At 40.8% G+C, this 23,278-nt stretch overlaps 1 protein-coding gene across 10 annotated transcripts in view; it reads left to right on the top strand.

The window, feature by feature from the left end:
* Window positions 1-23,278, top strand: part of mctp1a (multiple C2 domains, transmembrane 1a) — a 128,800-nt gene that overhangs the window by 18,902 nt on the left and 86,620 nt on the right. The window contains exon 1 of one of the 10 annotated variants that reach the window (XM_069138988.1): window positions 5,626-5,677. The exons of 8 other annotated variants lie outside the window; for them this stretch is intronic. In XM_069138988.1, the coding sequence (XP_068995089.1) occupies window positions 5,669-5,677 (9 nt within the window). In that variant the 5' untranslated portion in view covers window positions 5,626-5,668. One more of the 10 variants, XM_069138985.1, reaches the window with a different exon arrangement.

Raw genomic sequence — 23,278 nt, 5'->3', positions numbered from 1 at the left:
CATGCAATACCACCATCTGATCAGGCTTAAATTCATTCTACAGCATTACAGCAACTCTAAACATTAAGCCGGAGCCTTTAAGAATCCTCTTCAGCCAGAAGATGAACAAGGAGTCCTCCAACAAATGATATAGCTCAGCCCATCTCGTCCTTTCCACATCATCGAATCAGTCGTGGATTACACAGAGACAGAAATATCTGACTCATCTGAAATTCACAGAAGAATTGAACAACCTACTTACCAAGTATCTTGAAACAATATTCACAAATGTACCTCTGAGTTTGAAAAAGCATTAACATCAAATTGTGATTTAATGCACCTTGTAGAGCATTACCTGATAATAATAATTCTAGTTTAACTAGACATTGGACTCATTTTAAAAGTATATTCAATTTAATTGTAGTGCCTAATACTTTTATATGGTACTGTATAATTGTTTCTATTGTGTGTGCAGTATTTTCAGCTACACAGTTTTAAATGCCTTTAGACAAATTAGAGCAATGAATACAGGTTCAATTCAACCAATTATCTAAAGGTCAGGGTCTTCCTCTGAGTGGGGGACCGATTACATTTAGTTTGTCTTCACATTTGTCTTTGAGATGGTGAATGCAAATTGGCAATCTGACGCTGTCCAAGGACACTCACATCTCAGGGAGGACAAGAGACAAAGAGGGGGTAGAGGGTTGGGCTCCTAATCGAAATAGTCAGTTCAAGTTGCAAGGAATGAACCAAGCAATGTCAAGGAGTGGTAGAGGAGGAGGGAGAAAGACAGACAAAGACATTGATGGAGACAACAGTAAACAGAGATACTGAAACCATCAATACATCCAGGAGAAGCAGTGATTGTCCCTGGAGGCTGTGTTCAGTGTCTGGTCTGGCTCCCCATGTGTGCTTGCCTGTTCTGTTGACAGACACTGAGGCTACTCTGCTTTAAGCTAGTGATGCTATGCCCTTTGTACATCTCTAAATCCCGTTGTCCTTCCTATGTCCTGACTTAAACCTCTCATCTCTCTGTCCATCCTCTTTTTGTTTTTATTAGGGCCCGAGCACCAAATAGTGCGAAAGACCTATTGTTATTGATCTAATTTCTCCCTTGGATTTCATTTTATTTGAAACTTTTGCCCTCTCTTGTTGTTCTATTAACTGTATTTGCATTTCATTATCACTTTGACTTCATGTCACCGGTTTTATTATTTCTGTTTTGTCATTTTTTTTTTTTCTGTATTGGTACTGATGGTGCCAAAAAGTGTAAGGCCAACTTTCTGATGCGGCGATTCTAAGAATCAGTGCACAGAAAACATCAAATGGTTAATAACACAGATGACGTGTTACAGGTTAAAATCAGAAAAAGGAAAAAGGAGTGACAACAGCAGGAGCAGGAAGGGCAGAAGTTGGGGAAAACATCGGGTGTGCCACCTGTACCAAGCGTCTTGCAGGGAGCTCCTGCTGGGACAGAGATTAGCTGATCTCTGTAATTGTATGCAAAGCCATCTCCTGGTGACTGTTTTACATTTGTTTAATTGATTATTGATTTGAATTCTAGAGTAAATGTCACAAGCTTGCTACAAGGTTTGGGGTATGAAAATGAAAAAAAAAGAAATAGCCTGTCTTGTGCACTTGTCTGCCTGCTTATCTCTCCATCCTTTCCTCTTCCTGTCCGTCTGTCGGCCCGCTAGTCGAGGCCATCCTGCTACTACCAGTGATAAAGCCTGTAGTACTTCCTGTTTCTTCCATTGACAGCATTGCAGGATAGACGAGATTCTTGCAGAGGCTTTGAAGAGCTCATGTCAGCTCCACTGTCAGTTATGTCATGCACCGTTTACGGCTGAAATGTTGTTTTACTGCTGTTATGCTGTGCATGTTTGTGTTTGTTAATGTGTATGCTCTATGATCTGTGGTGAGCAATGAGCAGACAGATGGTGCACACTCCAGGGTTCAGTGGTGCAGACATGCCAACACAGGAGATTCAGGCAAGGATGGATAAACATGCATTGGGTGTGTTTGTTTTTGCATATTCGGATGTGACTGATTGTGTGCGCACATGAGAGTGTGTGTTGAGAGGAAACGGCCTCACACATTTAGACAGGCATGTGCAGTTGTGTGTGTAAAGTTGTTTGTTAGCTCAGGAACAGTGCTGGCAGGTTACTGTGTTTACACAGGACTATATAGCCTTAATCGCCACATGTTCACAAACTGACGAGAAGTGCAGACGTACACATGTTGTGCTGAGCGTGCAGTTATTTTGATCTCTGCTCCACCAGGTTCTGGGTTATGTTATTTCTTTCCTGGCAGAATTGTTTTGGCTTCAGGAAAATGTGCCTCATTATGGACTGCATTGAGGCATCATCTATTTTGTTGTTGCTTTTTGTCTTGCGGGACCTCCGTGGATTTTTCATCCGTTTCACTGCCACGCTGTAAATTGTGAGGATGAGACGTGTTGTGTTGGACTGAACTCAGCAGCTGAAGTCATAAGACCTGCTGACAGACACACTGCTGAACAAAGCTAACGCAACAGCGCAGTAGAAAGGGACAGCTGTCGTGTCACGTCCTGGGGTCTGGCTCTATTGTAATATAAGAACACACGTACACGCGCACACACACACACACACACACACACACACACACACACACACACACACACACACACACACACACACACACACACACACACACACACACACACACACACACACACACACACACACACACACACACACACACACACACACACACACACAGCGCTCCCTCTGTGCCTTGATAGAGATTTGTTGTGACTCTGCAGGGCTGCCTGTGCCAGGAAGCAGAGTGGCACCTCCCTGTTGTCGTGGCAGCCACTCTGTTTTTCTCCCTAAATGCAAAGAGATCAAAAAGGTAGTAGAGAAAAGAGAGAGGAATGTATACGCTCCCTGTTGTGCAAGTCTCCCAGATTTTTCTTCTTTGTCCTATTGGATTTTATCTTTTTATATTTCCATCCCTCCTCTTACAGTATAATTTTCGTCACTCCTGCTCCTCATACCCACCCTCACACTTTTTCCCTTCATTGAGACGCCCATTGCTATTGTCAGATGTTATATGTCTCCCATTCGGCCTCCTCCTTTCTGCTACTGGTTTACCTTTCAGGTATCCACATGTACGCACATTTCCATACTATTTGATGCTGCACTTTACCAAAGCACATCTCCCTTTTTTTTGATTGTGAAGTGAACCTTTCCGCACAGTCTCCCAGGATCAGACTATATTTTTTTTCCTTTGGACTGATAGATCTTGGTGAGGAGAATCCTCAACATGCATGATATGAATAAGCAGCAGGCAGAAAAGCATGGCGGATGGCACTGACAAAAATAGAGAAGCAGAGAGGTGGTGAGATTGGGGTTTCCATTTTTCACAGATTACACATGCAATCGAGGAGAACACATGATACTGTTATTTGCAAAACATGCTGGGATGTTTACAACGTGAAGTATGCACACACAGATCGTGCACATTCATCTTGGTTGAATATCTTCTTGTTTATTGACTATTTTAAGTATTCCTGAGCAGTGCACAAATAAATAGCCTCATTAAGACAACTTTACTTCAGGCTGTTTTTTTGTGGGGGTTTTTTCATACTCGCTGTACAACTCATTGTTTCTTACACATTGATTGGCCACCCAAGTGAAACAAATAGCCTGAATTACCTCAGCATGATGACCTAAGGAGAAGTATCAACTCAACAGTAAAGTGGTGTCTCCACAGCTTTGGTGGTAATTGGTTTCAGACGGAAGTTTTTAGCACTTCTTTTGTTCAAAAGGAAAGAAAAAGTGTTTATCCCAATTTGCCGCAAGGTTAACGTGGCAGTCTGTCACGTGCCTGTTACACTGTGTAAAGGGATTGCACACCACCAGCAGTACAGCTGTTCAACATTTTCACACATTTAACAGACAACTTCAGGAAGGGAGAGCCAATTCTGTTCTTCAAGAATGTCAAAAAGGGAAAAGGCAGCAGAAGTGTACACTATACTGGCATGTTTTTTGGCAACATAAAGAGTTTCATGGCTCCAAGGTCTGTGACTAATGTAGCGCGGTACACCTACGCAGGTGTTTTCAATTACTCTCCATGATTAAGCCTGCAGTCAGGTTGACGTCGGTATAGTGTCAAACTCTGAATGAGAAGATGTTGCCAAACTGTGTGTTCTCATGCCGCATTTACATCATATCATTCAGACCCTAATGCGCAGCGAAGTCAGAAACTCACGCCAATCTACTAATTGTAATCCCAAGTCATAGACATTGGGACATCCTGACAGCTATGGCATCTCCCATTTGGTGTAAAAACCTAAAAGAAGCATTAAGAGTGTTTTGGCAAAATGTCAGCGGTTAGTCCAAACAATATAGAGTATCAGCAAATGCATCAAACGAATCAATTTGAAAATATTTGTTTGTATCTGGTTTCACTTATTAAATAACTGCTCTTTATAGTTAACACTGCAGAAATATCTCATTTGGGGTGTTTACAGGAAATTAAGTCATTACAGTAGAGGAGTAACTGCAGGGGGAACCGTCTTGGGACAAGACTCGGTCAAAATTTTGTATATGGCTGGACTGTATATGAAATCCCAGAAGGCAAAATGAGGACTTTTAATTTGAAATGAAAAGAAGAAGTCATGGCGTTCAGCGGCAGTGTCATTTGATCTCGTCAGTCAGTTGTTGAACGTCTGTCACTGAGCAAGTGACTAATACTGAGATTTCTCCTGTTCTCTCCTTTGTGGTGCTTGCAGTGTTCTAACAATACAGGTTGTCTTCCAGCTGCATCAATGAAAGGACAGGAGAATGAAGGAAATACAAGCAACACAGAGCTGAGAAAAGGATTTAATAATTTAAGTGAAAATGCCTTTTTGCGTGGTCCAAGTTTATTTTGGGGCTTTATAACAGCTGCCAATATTCCAAAAAATTCATATTGAATGGGAGGGGGAAAAAATAGACTCTAGGGAGAAACTCTGGGCAGCTGTTTGTGTCAGGGTGGCTGGTTCAATCAGCAGCTCCTCCTACTGAAGTGTCTTTGAGCAAGACACTAAACACCAATTGCCCTTAACGGCAAGCAGCTGCGTGTATGTGGGGAGATGAGTGGCACGATGAAAATGCTGTCATTCCTATGTCTATTCAAAATTTCTTACTGCCTCTTATTCTTGGTACTTTCCATCACTGTTTTTATAATAATAATAAACTTTAAACTTCATGCTGTATTGTTCAGTGAAGCTGATATGTAATCTTGATCAAATGTCCAGACGAGAGGATTAGAGAAGAGAAAAGCAGTTCTCGCACTGGCTAAACATCTGCAGAGACACAGAGACGGCAGCTGCTACCGTTAACTTTTTCTTTCTTTTTTCTTTTTTTAAATTTTTTATATCGTTCCATCCTGGAGAATTTGTCAGTCTACAGTGAGTATCTCTGCACAGTTGTGTGTGTGTGTGTGTGTGTGTGTATGTGTGTGTGTGTGTGTGTGTGTGTGTGTGTGTGTGTGTGTGTGTGTGTGTGTGAGTGACAGCGAGAGCGAGCGAGAGAGAGGGAGAAAGAGAGGAGAGTGAGTGAGTGGGAGAGAAAGGGAGAGAGAGCAATCTCCCGAGTTGTGAGGCTGACTGACCGCCTGTGGGTAATGTAAGAACCTCACAGCTGGTTGCCCTTTGCCGTGCATGAGCAAGGTACGGAGCCGAGCCGGTGTTTGTGCCTGTGTGCTTCTGTCATATAGGAAAGTAAGCCAGCAGCTGCAGCAGCAGCAGCGGTACAGTGGAGCGTGTTCAGTGTCTGGATGTTAGCGCTGCCTCTCTCAGCTGCGGGACGAAGCCTTACTGTAGGTATTCATACACACTGATGCACCGATACACGTGTACACAACGCTGTTTTGACTGTCTACCTTGTGCGTTTCCTTCCAGGCTCCTCATTTCTGTGCACTCGGAGTTCTTGAGTTTTATAGTTACTGGTTTATTGAGTGTGAAGGGAAATGTGGTTGTACAGGAGCTTTCTTTTATTCCAATAGTATGTCAGTCCTGAGGATTTGAGTGAGGGGGTGAAGGGATTAAACTGTGCCGTTCATCAGCCAAATGTTTCCATCACTACAGCACGCTCACACATTTGCATGCAGAACAAATTTTCATACAGAGTTTCCATAAACCGGAGTTTCAGCTTTGTTCACGTGGCAATTTGCTCTAAGTGTTGTAAGCAGAACGCACTGGACATCTTGGAGAGATGTGCAGGTGTGTGTGTGTGTGTGTGTGTGTGTGTGTGTGTGTGTGTGTGTGTGTGTGTGTGTGTGTGTGTGTGTGTTTGTATTTGTGGCAGGTGATGGCAGGGTGGAGGTGCAGTGGGTGTGTCGTGTCCAGTTTCCAACAATGTGGAATATGAGCTGGCTGCTAGTGTGACATGACATGGGACTGTTGTGAGACTCCAGGAAGAGAAAGGAAGAAAAACAAACAAACATGAAACATAACATAAAACACAAATGTCACAGATTCAAATGAGGAAATACATGGGATTCAGAAATGTGATGCAGATTGGTGCAGTTGAAGATAGGTATATTCCCGCTTGTGCTTACATCTTGACGAGAGAATGAGTAAAACATTAAAAAAAAAAGGTTAGATTGCTTATGTGCTCCTCACCACGGCTCATATCCCTGTTCAGCACCCCCTCCCTGCTCCTCTGCCATAGTCTTGTTTCCTTAATTCCTGTTTCAAGGGCTTGGTGCTGAACGTGCTCAGAATGAAAGAAAAACATGACTAGTGGAGTCGGGGGACCGGGAAGATAGAGTTGGAGGAGCAAAATGGTGAGACGTGAGAGAGGGAAATGAGGATGTTGAGGCAAGGCAGCAGAGAGAAAAGAGAAAATAGGGATAAACTAAAGTGGATCGCCGGAGGAGGGTGAAGAGTAATGATCTAATGGGAAGATGTGTGTGGCTATCTTTCCTGATGTTCCTCTTATCCGAAAAAATGTTGAATAAGTTGCAGGGGTTCTTCAGGCACCCTTGGATTGGAAACACAGTTTTCATCAATTTTCAAGCTTGAGATCAGTTTATGGTAAGAAAGCATTTCATAAAAAGTGATTTTCACGTCATTCCTCGAAATCTGTGTTGTCTAAAAATATTACTTGTGATCTCTTCCAAGTGATGATCGCAAGAAAAGGGAGTACTTGTTTCTGAATTCCTCAATAGTATTTCTAGTTATACTGCTTGATCTAGTAGTGTACAGTACATGCATAATGCTCATTATGAAGGAAGCAAATGTATTTTAGATGCTGAGTGCACAATCAGCAACTGACTTTTATGCAGAATGTTGTTTCCGAAGTGTGACTGAATAATTTATTTTGTCATGCAAATTGAATGCAGTACAATACAATGTGCTGTGCGCACTTCAGTAAATGAATGAAGTGAGCCCACATAAAAGCCAATAACAGAAGATAAGCATTGAAAAGATATAGATAACTCTGAGACAAGAATATGAGAAGATTAAAGAGGAAGCCCTCATCATTCTGAACATTAATTACCTCATAAATGGATACGATAGGATCATCTTGATATAACACAGCTTTGGTACTTTTCACTAGGGATTATTATTTTGTATTGCCCTTGTCCTCACAGTGTGTAGGATGTGTTGGAGTCTTTAGGAATAAAAAAAAAAAATCTGGGAAACATACTGTGTTTATAAGCAACCAGTAATGCTGCTACATTACAACAATCATCAGCTTCTCATTGCTCCCAAATTGAGTTTCATAATCTAAAAGCAACTTCTAAACAATGACCGATCGCCCGTCGATGTGCCAAGCAGAGTTCAACAACCACCAACACCTGCAGCATTTGGCTGCTGTAAATATCCCAGTTGGGGAGACCCGGGGAGGAGGAGGAGGAGGAGGCTCTTCCTCTTTGCAAATGTGGCGTAATGTGTTTGGCTGCTGATTTTAGACGCGCTCAACCAGAAAATAGACGGAATGCTTGGTTGGAATAATATAGCGTAAGAAGTAAACACATTTAATTCGGTAAACTGGTACTAAATCAATCTTTGTAGCAGAGGGTTTCTTCGAGACATTTCTAAGTGTTGAATGAAGTGTCACAAACTGTGTTGTCCCGTGGGGTGAAAAATAGCTGCAGTCACATTCCTCTTGCACATAGAGCTGTGGGGGCTGCTTATGCAAGTGATCTCGCTCAGGCGCTTTTAGGCACCCAGGTATTATACAGTTTCCATATTGCTTTTCTCATATTCCTGCTCATTGCAGTGAACTTCACCATCTAATTCAAAATATTTGCCAGGCATGACGTGTATGAGAAAGCGGTCTCTCCTGCTCTCTCTGTGTCTGTGTTCCCGTCTGTCTCTTTTCATCACTTGACACATTGATCTGAATACATTACCTGCTCATTTCAGTGATATACCATCTCCTCCTCCTCCTCGGCTATCGGTCTTAGGCGGTTTTAGCGAAGGTAACGGTGTAAAGGGATACAATCTTTTCATCCTGCCAGATGGTTTGTTTGCCAGTGTGGAGGTGGCTCCAAAAGTCTTTGATCAGAACCATTATCATGGCGTGTAGGGATGGTGCTGTAGCTGGCACAGAGACAAAGTGAGACAAACTGTTCTATGCAGTATTAAATCAAGATTCATTGGATTGAGTGTTTTAGGCATTGTTAACGGTGCTTTGGTTCTATGTATAAATCCATCTTGGGTTTATCATTACATAAGTAAATATTTTATGAGGACATTTGGAATCTAGATAGATTTTGCTGAGTGATGCCAGTCCATCTGGTCATTGTTCCTAACCTTTAACAAAGCAGGTGGTGCTGGATCATATACAACAGGTTTAGTTTTTTGCACCATTTGTTGTCCTAAATGCTGCAGCTCCTAATTTTTCTGTTGTGCAGTGCTGTGGTTTCATAATAATTACTCTTCCATAACATGCAAAGCTTGGACTGGATTTTAGAAAAATAGAAGCTGATATTGATGATTTAAAAAAAAAAATCAAATGAGCTTCACACTGTAAATGCTGTATGTATTCTGCAACGTATCTGGGTAGCATCTGAAAATATGCTGGTCAGACCAGATCTATATTCCAGCATCACTACTCAGATGGTGAAGGTTGGTTGTGCTGTCGGGAACAATCAAGTATGATGAGAGGCCACGCCTTGTCACACATAGTGAATATAATGTGTTTGATGTCATTAAAGAGGGGGCATCTCATAACGTCTCATCCTACACTCTCCACCCAAAAGGCATTATTTCAAACGGGAGGGAAAAGGGGAAAAATTCCCCAAAACAGTAAGAAATGATAATAATGGTGGACGGAATCTTCCCTCTTTCGTATCAGCTTGTTCTGAAGAAGCTGTAACCATGTGGCAAGACGGACAATGCAATTACCACTACTGCACTCTGCAAGGTTTTGGTAGGATTTTAAATGGTTCACGGGAGAGCTGCAACACACGGGACTGCATTTAAAATACGCCTTTTATTTTCACACTTCTTTGAATTCTTATTAGCAAAACATCATATAACAAATATAACATCTCACAGGAATATTAAGAGTGCGGCTGATAATAACAGGCAGTAGTAGGGGTGAGTGACTAAGTTAGAGAAAAAGACAATGTTAAGATATTGAGCATGCTGCATGCCCCCCATACTGTACATTGACTTTATTATTCATATTTTCAGTTATTCCTTATTCTTCTTTGCAACAAGTGGTGTAAACAGGTGCTACCAATTAAGATTGGGCTGATTAACGAGGCCATCGTCCATCACTGACTACTGTGCCTGTCGACATATGCCAACAAACCAAAACTCAAAACATATTTTCTGACCTCCCCTGAACGCAGCATTATTTGACTGAAGTTAATCACCAGTCAGTTGAGAGTTTTGGGGCATTTAGTGTCAGAAGTCCATCTGGAATCACCCCGGTGAGAGCGGCACGGTTCAGCAGACACGTGCGTCTCCAATTGTAATCGGATCACACTTCCCCGCTCTACATGCAAAAGAATACATACGTAACGTAAATAAAACATTAAGTACAACACGTACAACAATGCAAAGAGAGGGCAGTCGAAGCAACAGGCATTAAAGAAAATGAGACATCCTTGCTCACTGGAGCCTCATTTCAATGTGACGTCCATCTGTAAATATCTGAATACAGTTCAGTGAGTTTGTAATTCACAGTCTAAACCAGGAGCCGTCAGATTATGACATTTTTCTAGTGGGTCTGAGAAGAGGTGAGGGTGGTGGTTGAATAGACTCTGCAAGTGTGTGACTGCTCTTCCACAGCTGTGGGTCTGGTGTATGTCCCAAATTATAAACGAGGTAAACTAAAAGAAAAAAAATATGCAAAACCCAGAGGAGACTTTGGTGAAACAAGCATCAGGTAGACAACCTGTGTTTTTATTTGATAAGCAGATGCTTTATAGCTGCCAGTTCAGTTTGCAGGTATTCTCTCTGTGCATCTCGGGTACGCTCTCCAGAATTAAAAAGATTCGTTGATATCTTTGTCATTCATTAAAATACATATCAGTGTTTCCCCGAGTCTGACAGCGTTGGCGGGACGGGACGGGTCGCTACGGTACTAGTCAGGGGGCGCAGCTCTGGGCTACACCTGCTGACATTAGCATGCATACCACTTTCAGTAGATCCAGGTAGCGAGCGTTTTATGAATGCTGATATTCTGGTATGTTTTACAGACCAGAATGGTAAGGGAAACGCTGCATATATAATATAACTAGGAATAATAAGCATATTGGCTTGCAAGCTCGGGTCCATTTTCATAAAACAACACTGCATAGGGATGCACCAGACTGGAGTCAATCTCAAGTCCAATTCTGACGAGTCTCGGTGGTTCTCATTGTGTGATTAACACCTTTCCGGTACACTCAGTTTGTGGTTTGTTTAACTGCGGCACTGACATAACTCTTTATGATAACAATATGTATAGATCACGATCTTAATGAAAATTACCCCTCGTCATATTAGTGTCGAAAGGTGGCTCATGTTGGCTTATATGTACATGAAAATGTTGTAGCAGGAATAAGAGGGCCATAATACAAAAACAATCTATTCAGTAATTGTCGCTATTAATATAAAAAAACACGAGTTTCTACCATTAATAACCAAATCACATTGCTACTTTGAGTGTGGACATTTTAATTGAGTATGAATATAAGCATCAGTTTTCCAAAACAATCGTGTGTCGAGTGGCATTGTTTTATGACAGAAATTTCGGGCGAGTCTTTATGCATTTTAAAAGTGTTGCAATGAGCTGTCATTGAGAAATGGCACTCAGCATTTTAAGGTTCGATTTCATATTGCATCAAGAGGGATGTTTATCAAATTGCAGTATTATTTTATAAAAGAAATACAAAAAGCAATCCTGTCATTTGACATGCAGGCCCAAATATATATGTAATTGTCCACTTTTGTGGTGGATGGGAGACGGTGATTCTTCAAAGAAGCACATCAGCAATCTTTTTGGGCTGTTTCGGCTCTGCTGTGAAGTTGCTGAGCCAGCAAACACGGGCCTCGCTCAAAGTGTTCTTGACGGATGTGCTCAGCTCTGTTTAGAGCTGTGCCGCTTAGGAGTCGTGTCAGCGGGATCTCAGACTGGCGCTGAATCGTTTCTGGTTGGCTGACAGGTTGGGTTGGCAGCAGGGTGACCAGCTTGTCTGTCTGCAATGTCAGCAACAGTTGATGCTCCCGGCTCAGTTTGTTACCGCATCAAATTCAGTGGACGAACACATTCCGTCAAAATGTACAAAATGTAAAATTATTATTTTCATCTTTCACGCCGTAGTGCCCTTTCTGTCGAGTCACAGCTTTTCATCTGTCCACTATTTTCCATTCATCAATCTGTACCTCTTATTTCTATTTCAAGCTACCATTCTTCCTCTTTCCCTTTTGAATGCTCTCCACCTTTACTCACTTCTCTTGTTTCACCTTTTCTGCTTGCGTCTTTCTCTCTCAGTGGAAGATCTTTCCTCTTCATTATTTATGGAGCGTGGCTGCGTTGTGTAGCTGTCAGATGCAGCAGACAAGAGAGCCTTTGCTCTTGCATTCATTTAGACTGAATGCCAGGCAAGTTTGCATCTGATATGTCCTTGCCAACCAACCTGTGAATGTAATTTGTCACACCATTCAATGTGTTGCAATGGTAGTTCGACACAGATGTTTTACGGATGTGGTATTAGCACATTTAGCACTTTTAATCCACGCCAGACACAATTTATGTAGAAGTGTTAAACATGTCATTTTCTTTTGGTGGGTTTCCCCTTAGAAGTGTCAGTGACCCTGCGAGATGTGCCAGCTATGACGGGTGGTGGTTGACTTTGTCAAGAGATGTTCTGATCATGGTGTCAGGTATGTCATATCTGTAATCACAACAAGTCCATCTCCAGTTAACAAATCCAGCTGACTCACCAACACATACGCCCCTTTTCCACTGCCGGTACCATACTCTACTCAATTCTAATCGCATTTGCTATCAGTTTCTTTTCATGAATAATTTTTTTTTACTGCAGATCGTGCCCACCTCAACATGATGACTCATGAAATAGTCGTGATGTCATCTTCATCATGACACACTAATTGCTGGTTCCTTTTGCCGGCAACCAAACAGTCCTTTTGTAGAAGTAAACTTAGAGCTTGTCATGTGTTGCGTGAAGTAGTGATTGAACACACAGACACACTGCAGACACACCCACTCACAAACTACAACTTAATCTCTCATCATGGGATTTACAGGAAAGAGACTTCCCCTTTTCTGGTCTCCTTCTATCTACGACCCGGTGTCGAACACCCGTTCCACCATAAAGCAAACTAGGCCAAGCCTCACAGCTCAGCCCGAACATCTGGCACAACTGGAAGGGTATGGAGGTCAGAGATGTAGTGTCAAACACGGAGGGAAGCTGGGGTGACATTAAGAGTGATCATGATGAGAAGGATGATGATGTCTCGTAATCGTTATGGAGCGCCGCTCCTTTGTAGTGAGTCTCGTGAACGGGTCTAAAGGGACTCCACGAGGGACGTCACGAGATTGAGTCAATTCTTCAAATGCGCAAATGCTCTTTTAACTCTTTATCTTACATATTCGATTAATAAACAAATAGTTATGTGCACGTCTGCCAGATTAATATGTGCTGCTTGTTCTTGTAATGATATCTTGCAGGATTATAAAAGATTAATGTTTGGTATTTTAATGACAAATTCAGTAGAACCATTATTTAATTAAGGGCCCTTTGGGTGTTTGTTCATTCACATTCATTCATATCACAGATCTGTAAAGCGCTATTGATTGGAGTCATGGATTGATGCATGTTGGTAACTGCAAGAGAATAATCCTCTGGAAGCCAATAACCTAATAAACTGTTGAACTACAGGTCAAAGAGGGGATTATGATTGTTTTTGCCAACATAATATTCACAGATGGCTGAATTGCTCAAATCTGTGCTGCCTTCACTAAAATCCGACCACGTTGACAATAAACCTATTTTGCTTGTGATAGTGCTGTTAAAGTCAGCTCTTTAGTTATAGTCTTCTCAACATTATATGATGCAGAAAGTTATACAGTAGATTTCATCTTTAAACAAATCAGGCTCATAGTTGGCATGATTCTTTTTCTTGAACCAACATAGAACCAGTGAACTCTTTTTATGCCTTTCTGCCAGTGACAGTCATAGCAGCCATTATAAGCATTATGTTTCCTGTGAACTTTCTGTAATACTGTGCTTCACATTAAATATTCACATTAAATGTAGGCTTACCCTGCTTAAATAAGGAATCATTGAAATAAATGCACTTAAACTAAACTTGAATCCCAGTTTAGATTTCTGAGCCACCAAATGGTAGAAATTACCCAAATTGTCTACTACATGAGCTGCACAAGTTAAAAAGCAGTCTTTGCAGAAATAAATAGTGGTAATTGTGCACACCAACTTGGCACTCATTGTTTAATTTTGGCTGAACAACGGAGTCTGTTTGATTTTGCGATAAGGGAACGTTTGCTCGACTCCCCGTTGTTTTCTCCTCATTCACCGTGTCATTGTACTTTTTAATCACTTCATTGCCTATGATGGACTGAAATGTCCCCCTCTGCGGGGTTAAATCATCTTTCAGCCTCAGGATAATGGAATAGGAAGAATACATTTTGGAAATTTAAATGTGAGTTTAATAGTAAAGAAGCGTGTCTGCGCTGCATGCATATGACAAAATGATACATTTTTTCACATTAATATGAAGTCTCGCAGATACTTTTACGACTCATCTGCCTACCAGATTTGAACCGTCGCCTATTCAAACACGTCAGTAAGAGTTGGAGTGTGACGTGTCATCAGCAGGGCATCATACCTGCTGCATCAAGAGGATCATTACCCCGGTCGGAAACCAGAGAGTGAAGAAGCTCGGTCTTTGTGCGGACTGCTCGGCTCTTATTAAGAAAAGAAGCCACCAAAGAGACCTCATTATCTAGCTGAGCAGCTGTTGGCCGTCTACCCGCTACCCTGCTCTCGCCCGGTGTTCTGTCACATTACGCATTAACCTAGATGCACATACTCAGGAGAGGAGAGGCTCAGTAATGGCTCTCAGATAGTGTCATTTAATGGAGTGTCGTATTTGGCCAGGATACTTTAATGGAGATCATTTTTCATGGTTTTGTGCCTGGCATAGTTTGATCAGAAAGAAAAGTATGATTATATGTATTTCCAATATTAAAATGAATATGATAATAAATCCCAGACATTCAAGTGGAAATGTGGTTTTGTGATCTTATCATGTGGTCACACAGAGACAGAAAAAGGAAGTGGTGCAGTGAAAGAGAGATTCTGGAGAAGGGAGGCAGTGATTCACTTGTCATTGATAAAGTGACAAATTTATTGAATCGCTGACATTTTTATCATCTGTGACTAAAGCTGACTGCTCAATCAACAATATAGGGATTCTTAGGTGCAATATTTGTGTACTGTGCTAATTCATTTATTGAAGCCAGCGTTGTTTAAATGGCAGATACCTAATAGAACAAGTTGCTTTTTTAAATTTATTTTGAGGGTAATTAATCTCTGGCATTCTTATATTCTCTAGCATAAGTCTTTGAACATCTTTTTTATTTTTGTTTTTATTTTACTTTTTTTTTTACTTTTTAGTGCCTGTCGATGGTAGACATGCTTTTCAGTTCTTATAACATCGTTTTGAAACAGAAAAAACACTGCTTTCTGGGAAATGTTTGGGGATTTGGTTTATGCAAGTCTTGTACTAGCTGTGAGATACTTCCAAAATACACAGGGACAAGAGGCTGCAAAACTAAATATGATGTGCAACTTTCACCTTTCGCTGTGCAGCACTGACTTTCTGATGATTAGAATGTTGTGTCTTGCACAAAAAGCAGTGCGAGGGTTTGAAGATGCTGTACTGTGAAACATCCGGCTGGAAACAACCTCCGTCTCCCTCTACACCATTTTCCTCCCCCATATGTCCTATAATTAGATCAAGTACATAAAAGATACACTTCTAGCGTTTATAGGCCTCACTGGCAGACCTCAAGAGCCTTCCTGTCCTTACGTGTCTGTATTCACAAGTGTCTATGTATATGTGTGGTCATACATTTATAGGTAGAAATTTCAAAGCTCGGTGCCCGAGGGAGTAGATTGGGTCAGTGTTGGGCATTTATTCATTACAAATTGTTCGTGGTTTTTTTTTCTCAGTGTGATGGCATTACAACTAATGCTGTCTTGAATGATTTTGCTTTATCCGTTTCTTTTAGTGTCTGTTTGTGATTGTGGGTCCATGTGTATATGCAAATTATGTTGATTATGTTGATGGTGTTTCATATGTATAAGGTCCTGTGTTTACATACTTTAATCTGAAAAAAAATATTGAAATATCTGTTTAATGGATGACTACATATCCTGCACAGGCGAAGGTTGTTAAGAAGGCATGTGGCTGAAAATGAAATAATGGGATCACGATATTAGCCAGTGGAATGTTGCAGTGCTGTTGGGAGATGTGGAAGATTCAGCCCACCTTTATTTATAGTCACCTTTTCTGCTCATCTTATGCTCATGCTATTTTTGTATTCATTGTGGAAAACACAGGAATGTGTTTATGTCAAACATAGTACATTCCCTTTTATCGTTTTAGCTCTTTTGATTTCCAGATAGCATCGTATATATTTGCCTGCACAAGACCCAGCTTTATGGCCTCCAGGAAACAAACTCTGAGTAGGCAGTTGTTGTTGTTTTTTTTTTTTTAACCTTTCCTGACAGACATCTTCTCTATGAAATACATTCCATTTTCAGTTCTCTTTTTGCTGTTATTGATTCATAATTCTTACTCTTTGCATACTCAGTTGCGTCAATTAAACCCCAGATTTGTTTCCATGTTCTTGAACATCAAGACCTTAAACAAGACAATAATTACAATATTACAGCCACTGAAATACACAGATTCTTCTCTGGTTGCTCGCTTAAAGTCGACGACTCCAATCATCAGTCGAAGACTTACATTCTTCGAGTTGAGCTTCAAGTTGTTTTCGTAAGATTTAGGCTTAAACACACACACACACACACACACACACACACACACACGCACACACACACACACACACACACACACACAAACAAACCACCACAACCTCCTGGTGGGAGGAGAGTTGGGTTTTGGAGGCGCATGAGATGTTAACCGGTCCAGACTCGGGGGTGTTTGTGACCACAGCCTCCCTCGGGGGAAGTCTCAGGCAGCAGGGGGCCCAGTTGGCGACAGCCTCGTGCACCTCAGGACACTTTTACATAAGCCACAGGGAGCCTGTCAGAGGGGGACACCTTCGCTGTGCAAAATAAAGCGCCAGACAATCTCGGCCTTTTATTAAAAAAACCAAAAACAATGAAATTACCAACTAGTTAAATCTTTGTATTGAATAACCAAATATAATTCCACTGACAAACTTCTGAGTTAGGCACAGTTCTACATTTTGCAACTGCATCTTCCTGTCTAGAGGTCACCCGATTTTTGGTGCTGATGAAACTACTGTTATTGGGCAGTAAAAAATATTTTATATCGATATATTGACCAATATCTTTATATCCTTCAAACACTTTTGACACTTGTGACAAAGATACATATGGAGGCAGGATATTTTACAGTTTATTGTGCACCCTGACGTCAGTGCACTGAAACAGTAAACTTCACTGAGAATTTAATCATTATAAATGACTAAAGACTAAATCACAAATACAACCATTTCTAATTAACCCAAGCATGTTTTTTTTGCTGTAATCCTGTCCATGTGGATTAGCAGCAGGATTTAATGGTGAGCTACATCATCCATCACATTGTCAATGAACACAACAGTTCAAGTGCATTCATTTACAGACGCAGATGTCAAGTATTGTATCCTTGAATACAACACCACACTAAGTACTCAAAACTGCTGTAAGACTGATGCTGATGATAGAAAACACAAATTATAAATTTGCTTAGGTTTTGGCTGGAGTTTTAGGACTTGTCCATTTACCTTTACCAAATACATTTATTTTTCAGATAAAATTCGTAACAAATAGAGAGAAAAGTGATTTGTTGCAAAAACGTAGAACTAATAATGTCAGGCTTTTGTTTTGCCCATCTCAAGTCACTCAAAACACAACCTGCGTCACTAACAAGCATCTTCATGTTTGTGTGCATGTTTGAGGTTTGCTCATTAGAATAATAATTTTATCGCATTGTGGGATCACTTAAACCGTTGTATAAATTTAATTACGTGGCTCTCAGATCAGTATTAGTTATATTATAGAGGCACATTTAATTAGAATAATGTGTCATAAAAGAGCTTTTTTTTTTTTTTTTTTTTTTTTTTTAACTAGCACAGTGAAAATCAGATTCCATAACATTGCTAAATGGTATGTCTATGAAGACAACCAGGGTCTTGGTCTTCAGTCAACAGCATAAAGATGGATGAAATGGCGTCATCCTATTAGTTTGTTCACTTTAGTTCATGACAAAAAATTGTAGCATGGCAGCCAGTCAGATTTCACTCTGCTGAAGTGGAAATTAATTATAGTTTATGAAAAAAAATGCATCTATTCATTATCACTACAGAGACTCAAATCAATACATTGTTTGGGTTGCAGGAAGGGGCATCTCTACTAACAGAAGGTGAACTGTCATAACGTCCTTGTTAATGAACAAAGTAGGAATAGGTTATTGTTATGCAGAAATGGAGCAGCATAGCATGGAAATGACCTGTCTTCACTGTGAGAAACGAGAGTCGGGCTCCGCACAGTGCTCAGGGCCAAATCCATCCTTCCTCCTGTGGAGAGACACCGCTCTCATGACATGTAATCCAGGATGAGAAATTTATAACTCTGGCTGATATCCCAAAAGAAAAGTTTTCTAAGCAGCTTTTTTATGTACCCGTTTACATTCAAAATGTGAAATATGAACTGTGAATATGAATAAGGATGGCTGTTTCAAGCAAAACTACGATTCGGAAATTCGCTTCTGAACTATTTGATTTTTCTTCAAATATTTGCAGAAATTGCAGCTATCCTTGCATTTCAAAAGTCCCACCTCCACCCTGGCTCTCTCCTGTAGGCTCTGAGGCCCTAGCGGGGAAGTTGGTATCATCCTATGATCACATGCCAACCACTGAGGCTGTGTATATTCTGTCTTTACATAGTAATCTATTCCAAATAAATTGCCTCACTGATGTGGTCATTTTCACCCAGAGCCTGGGAAGCATTCTTGTCACGGGAAAATGATGGGCCATGTGTGGGATGTGAGTGTGTCCCTGGTGAAGAGTCACTGGTGTGTATTCACACTCAGTGCCAAAGGGAAATGGAGCCAGATGACCAACTTATTCTTTTGATGTTTGCCAAGTTGACATCTGAGCTTGCGATGCCTTTTCTTTTCATGAGTTTGACAGAGTTTGTTCCACTGATCAAAGCTGTGGTATTGTGTTTGTGGATCTTGGCTTTTTTATTTGTCCAAATATTTTAACAATGCAAGAGAACGTGCAGAACATATTGAATACAGAAACATTACAGAAAATTACATAACAAATTAAGAAAGAAAAATTCGCAAATAAATGAAATATAATGAAGTAAACGTGTATGGCTTTATAATATTTATAACGACCACATGTCGAGGAGCACAGCTGACGCTCACTGCAGTAGTGTATATCCACATAATCCTCTCCTCACCCTCTTGTGTTCCGTCTCTTGAACTATTAGCAGCTGATAACATGCGTTGTGACTAACTGGAGTCTATTGGTGTAGACTATCGACGTGCAGTACATGTCAATAGCCCTCTGGAGATGAGGAGAGGATGCAATGTTACCATCATTATTTGCAAAGCAGTGTTGGATCCCATTTATCCCATCAAAGCAGCTATTAGTTGAAGGAAAATGAAACTATTATTGATTGATATTTCAATAGAGTCCGTTGGGATTCAGTCTGAAGGGCTTCCTGTGAAATACTGAAGGCTCGTATCCAAATACCCTGAGCACTCGTCAGCGTCGTTCTCCGGGGATTATTTAATGAAAACATTATTTAAAGTGCTCCTCAAGTTGAATCTTACTGGAGTGGTGCCATATGGAGTTATAGTGGAAGCCCTTTTGTATTTGTGCTGCTGGATGTTCTTCATTCATACAGACTTACACACAAACATAGGCCACGTTTACTATGAATTTACATACAGTATACACCACTTAGATGATAAGTTTTTAGTGGAAAAAAGCTGCAAGCTTGTGTTTAAAAACCATAAATAAACTCTCCTAGTCTTGCATTTTTATGTGTATCGTGTTACAACAGAATGCAAAGAAATTATAGATCAAATACACACTCCCTCAAGCATACTGTCTGCCGATCTGTAAGGTCTCCTACAGCCAGAATGGTTTCTGTCCTCGGGGACTGGAAAGACTGAAAATTGGGTTCGGTAGGTGTTGTTTAGTTCTGTCAGCTTCACGAAATCATGAAACATAAAACAGGTGGAGTGGGACGGACCTTGGCTGCCTTTTCTTTCCTTCCTTCACTCTTTTCCTTTTCTGTCATTGTGGATGTGTATGTATGATAAAGGTATCATGGGCTCAGGGAACAGGAGACAGAGGAGGAGACAGATCGTCTTTTCTGAGTTTGTCCCAAGGGATGGACCGGGATCAATGAACAAAATGGCTCGTTCAAGACCCAGAATCTGTGTTTGTCGTCACATTATTTCTATGTCGGTGTTTATACTAGAACTATTTTTTACTCCAGTTGTATTTTATCTTTAGTCACCTATTTTATTTGAGTTAACTTTTATATTTTCTTGTGATTGAGAAGTGTGGCAGAAAATAATTAACATTTCATACTCACATAAAACACAAACAAACATATGTATGTGTGTAAAGTGCTGCTGAGCAGCCTGTGTAACAGATGGATTATTTAAAATAGGGGCATATGAAATTTGGTTTCGTTGTAGGAGTCTCCCGTAATTTTGGTTTACTCGTCATTTACAATTCAGATACAATTTCAAGTGTGAACCATTTTTAGAAGCTCCTCTAATCTTTAGCAGAAACTGAAATTAAAAAATGCCGCAAGTGTTTTTAGTCAAATTCACCGTCCTCCTCATCAATTGAGGCAAAGTTTCATCGGTCATGAAAAAAAACAACCCCAGTCTCTAACTGATTGTTTACTCCTTCCTGTACAAGGTTTTGACATTTGTAACTTGGTAGCATGTTGGTCTGTTTCATCCGGGTGCTTATTTTTAGCAAAGACTTCATTGATCCTATCATGTGTACTGTTGCTCACTCAAGCAGCCTCAATCAATTTCAAATACTGTGCTCCCTGTTTTGTGTGTGTGTGTGTGTGTGTGTGTGTGTGTGTGTGTGTTTGCGAGATTTCAACCATAGAGAAGAGAACAACATGTGTGATGGCATTTCCTGTGGGCACAGCCTGTCTGAGGATTTTGATCATTTCCTTAATCACTGTGTGTTATTACGTGACCCAACTTGACATTTGGTTGCTCTGTGTGCCTCTTTGTCGCTGTTTGTTAGTTACGTTCATAGAGAAAAGGCCGTACACGGTCAGTCCTCCACATCTTTTATGCAATCCTGTTGGTTGCATCCGCACAGTTCAATTACAGTGACCTACATGCACTGTTGACCGCAGGTTTATCCCATTTAATCACAAACCCCTGTCTGGCCCTGAGTATCCACATTACATTTCTCCGGTTATATCCTGAGCTGGTACATCTGTTACTTCACAAATTACATTTTGTTTTGTTCGTCTTATTTCGGTGTCTACTTGTTTCAGAAACATTGACTCTAGTTCACTTTTCCTCTTGTTTTTTTTTTTCCGGTGTGACAGCAGGTGCTCTGAAGCTAAAATTGTTTTGGGTTCACTTCCCACGTGGAGATTTGGCAGTTCTGAGCTTTACACAGTCCCACATTTTCCAGCCAGCTGCTGCAGTTTTGAATTTTGCTGTCAAGTCTCAACTATCGTCTGCACATAAATGTTTTGATGTCCTTGATCATCACTGTGGTTATTTCAAGAAACATTTTTGACACTATGTTTTTGGACTCTCTTTTGTGTTTCTGTCCCAGTGAAATACATAATAAAATACTAATGTTTCTGTATTCTATGCTACGAATGCGTCACCCTAGTTTGTTTCTAAAAGAGCATGTTTACAAATCTCCATCTCTTCATTCAAAGAAAAGGATTGTTAAGAATGATATTAATTTTGGGGGAGCATGAGGTAATTACTGTCATATTATGTAACTGCAGTATAATTATACACTATTATGATATTGGAGCCACAGTGCAGAATTTTCAGAGTGGAAGAACAGTGCTGCACCATCATTGCACTTAGTAACATTTTGCCTTAAAAGTGTAGTTTGTACTATTTTAGCATTTGTAGAAACCTTGTTGGTATAACCAGACTGTCAAAACTGTCTTACACACTTACGACTGCCTCAAAGCATATTTTCACATCTCAATGCTGATAGAATGTGTCATTTTATATACCATTTGCTGCTATTATCTGCTCTTACATTGTGCAATAAGTTGATACTTTTTACACTATTGGTTATGTCCTAGTTTGTCTGACTTGTGTCAGTCATTTGAACAGAGAGTTTGGAGGAATGCAGTTTCTTTGTGCTGTTCAGTTGTTGTTGTTGTTGTTGTATGGTCTGAATGACAGTAAAGGTCACTGGGACTTTGGCACATACAGGGGCTTCTTCTGTCTTTCACAAATATTAGAGGGATTGTCATAGAGAAAATTAAAACAGGCCAGATTCTCTGAATTTAATAGTCACCTGGGTCAGTTTATGTTTTAGGGAAATCAGGCAACACTCTGGAGGGACTCAATGGAAGCAATTACAGGAAATGCTTTGGTCATTATGAGGAGTGCATTTCGATGATAGCTGATAGAGTTTTCTCTCTGGTCTTCTTTCACCTCTTTACCATTTTGCTTTTATTAGATTGGAGCAGTAGAGACAGACAGGAAATGTGGGGAAACAAAGCAGGGGAAGGACTTGCAGTAAAAGCCCGGCTGGCCTGGAAACGAACTTGGGGACTCACTGCTGACGGAATTTGCACCTATGTGTAATGCGCACTGACCACTGAGCTGTCAGGTCGCCCCCGCACCATGTTTTTAGCCGTTTGCAGATTTCTCCGCTCCTCCCCAGCGGGAGTTCCTCTTATGCTATAGCCCTGGTCGTCTCTCAGCAGTCTCCCAGTGGCCCACTAGCATTTTTCTGCTCTCTTGTAGTTATTCTTAGCCTCATCTCAGAGTACGATAGCTGGTGAGATATGACAGGAGTGCCCGAGCATGGCTTGTCTAATGAGGAGGAGAGATAAATGAGGATGGCACAATAAGATGTGCAAAAGATCCAGAAAGAAAGTAAGCTGTAGTGGATCTCGGAGCATAGCCTGATTCATCATGTGGCTTGTAAATGGGCTCCATGGACAACCACAATTAGAGCCAGCAGGGGCTTCCTGTCAAATTGGAGTACAGCACGGGCCTCAGGGTACAGCATGACATGCAAAGCCACAGAGATGACCCTGTCCAACAGCCTGATGCTTGGATGCTTCCAGAGGAGGTTGCATGCCAGCAGTAGTTACTTGTCAGACTCTGCATACAAAGTATATTATGTAATGTACAAACATACATTTTCCGTTGAGTGAGCAATTTCTCGTTTTACCATTTATTAGTGTAGTGAAGCTGCAGCAAAATTGTTCTTAATTTTTGGACATAAACAGTCAAAACAACCTTACCTAAGTTTAACAGTCACTGTGTCGTCATAAATATTATATATGGTTCCAAAACCAGTGTTAC

The sequence above is a fragment of the Embiotoca jacksoni genome, unplaced genomic scaffold, assembly GCF_022577435.1.
Source record: "Embiotoca jacksoni isolate LCO1_2020_lvr unplaced genomic scaffold, fEmbJac1.0.p SCAF_8, whole genome shotgun sequence".
In the NCBI taxonomy this organism is placed as follows: Eukaryota; Metazoa; Chordata; class Actinopteri; family Embiotocidae; genus Embiotoca; species Embiotoca jacksoni.
Note: the sequence above shows the minus strand (reverse complement) of the source record. Positions and strands in the feature narration are given on the sequence as shown.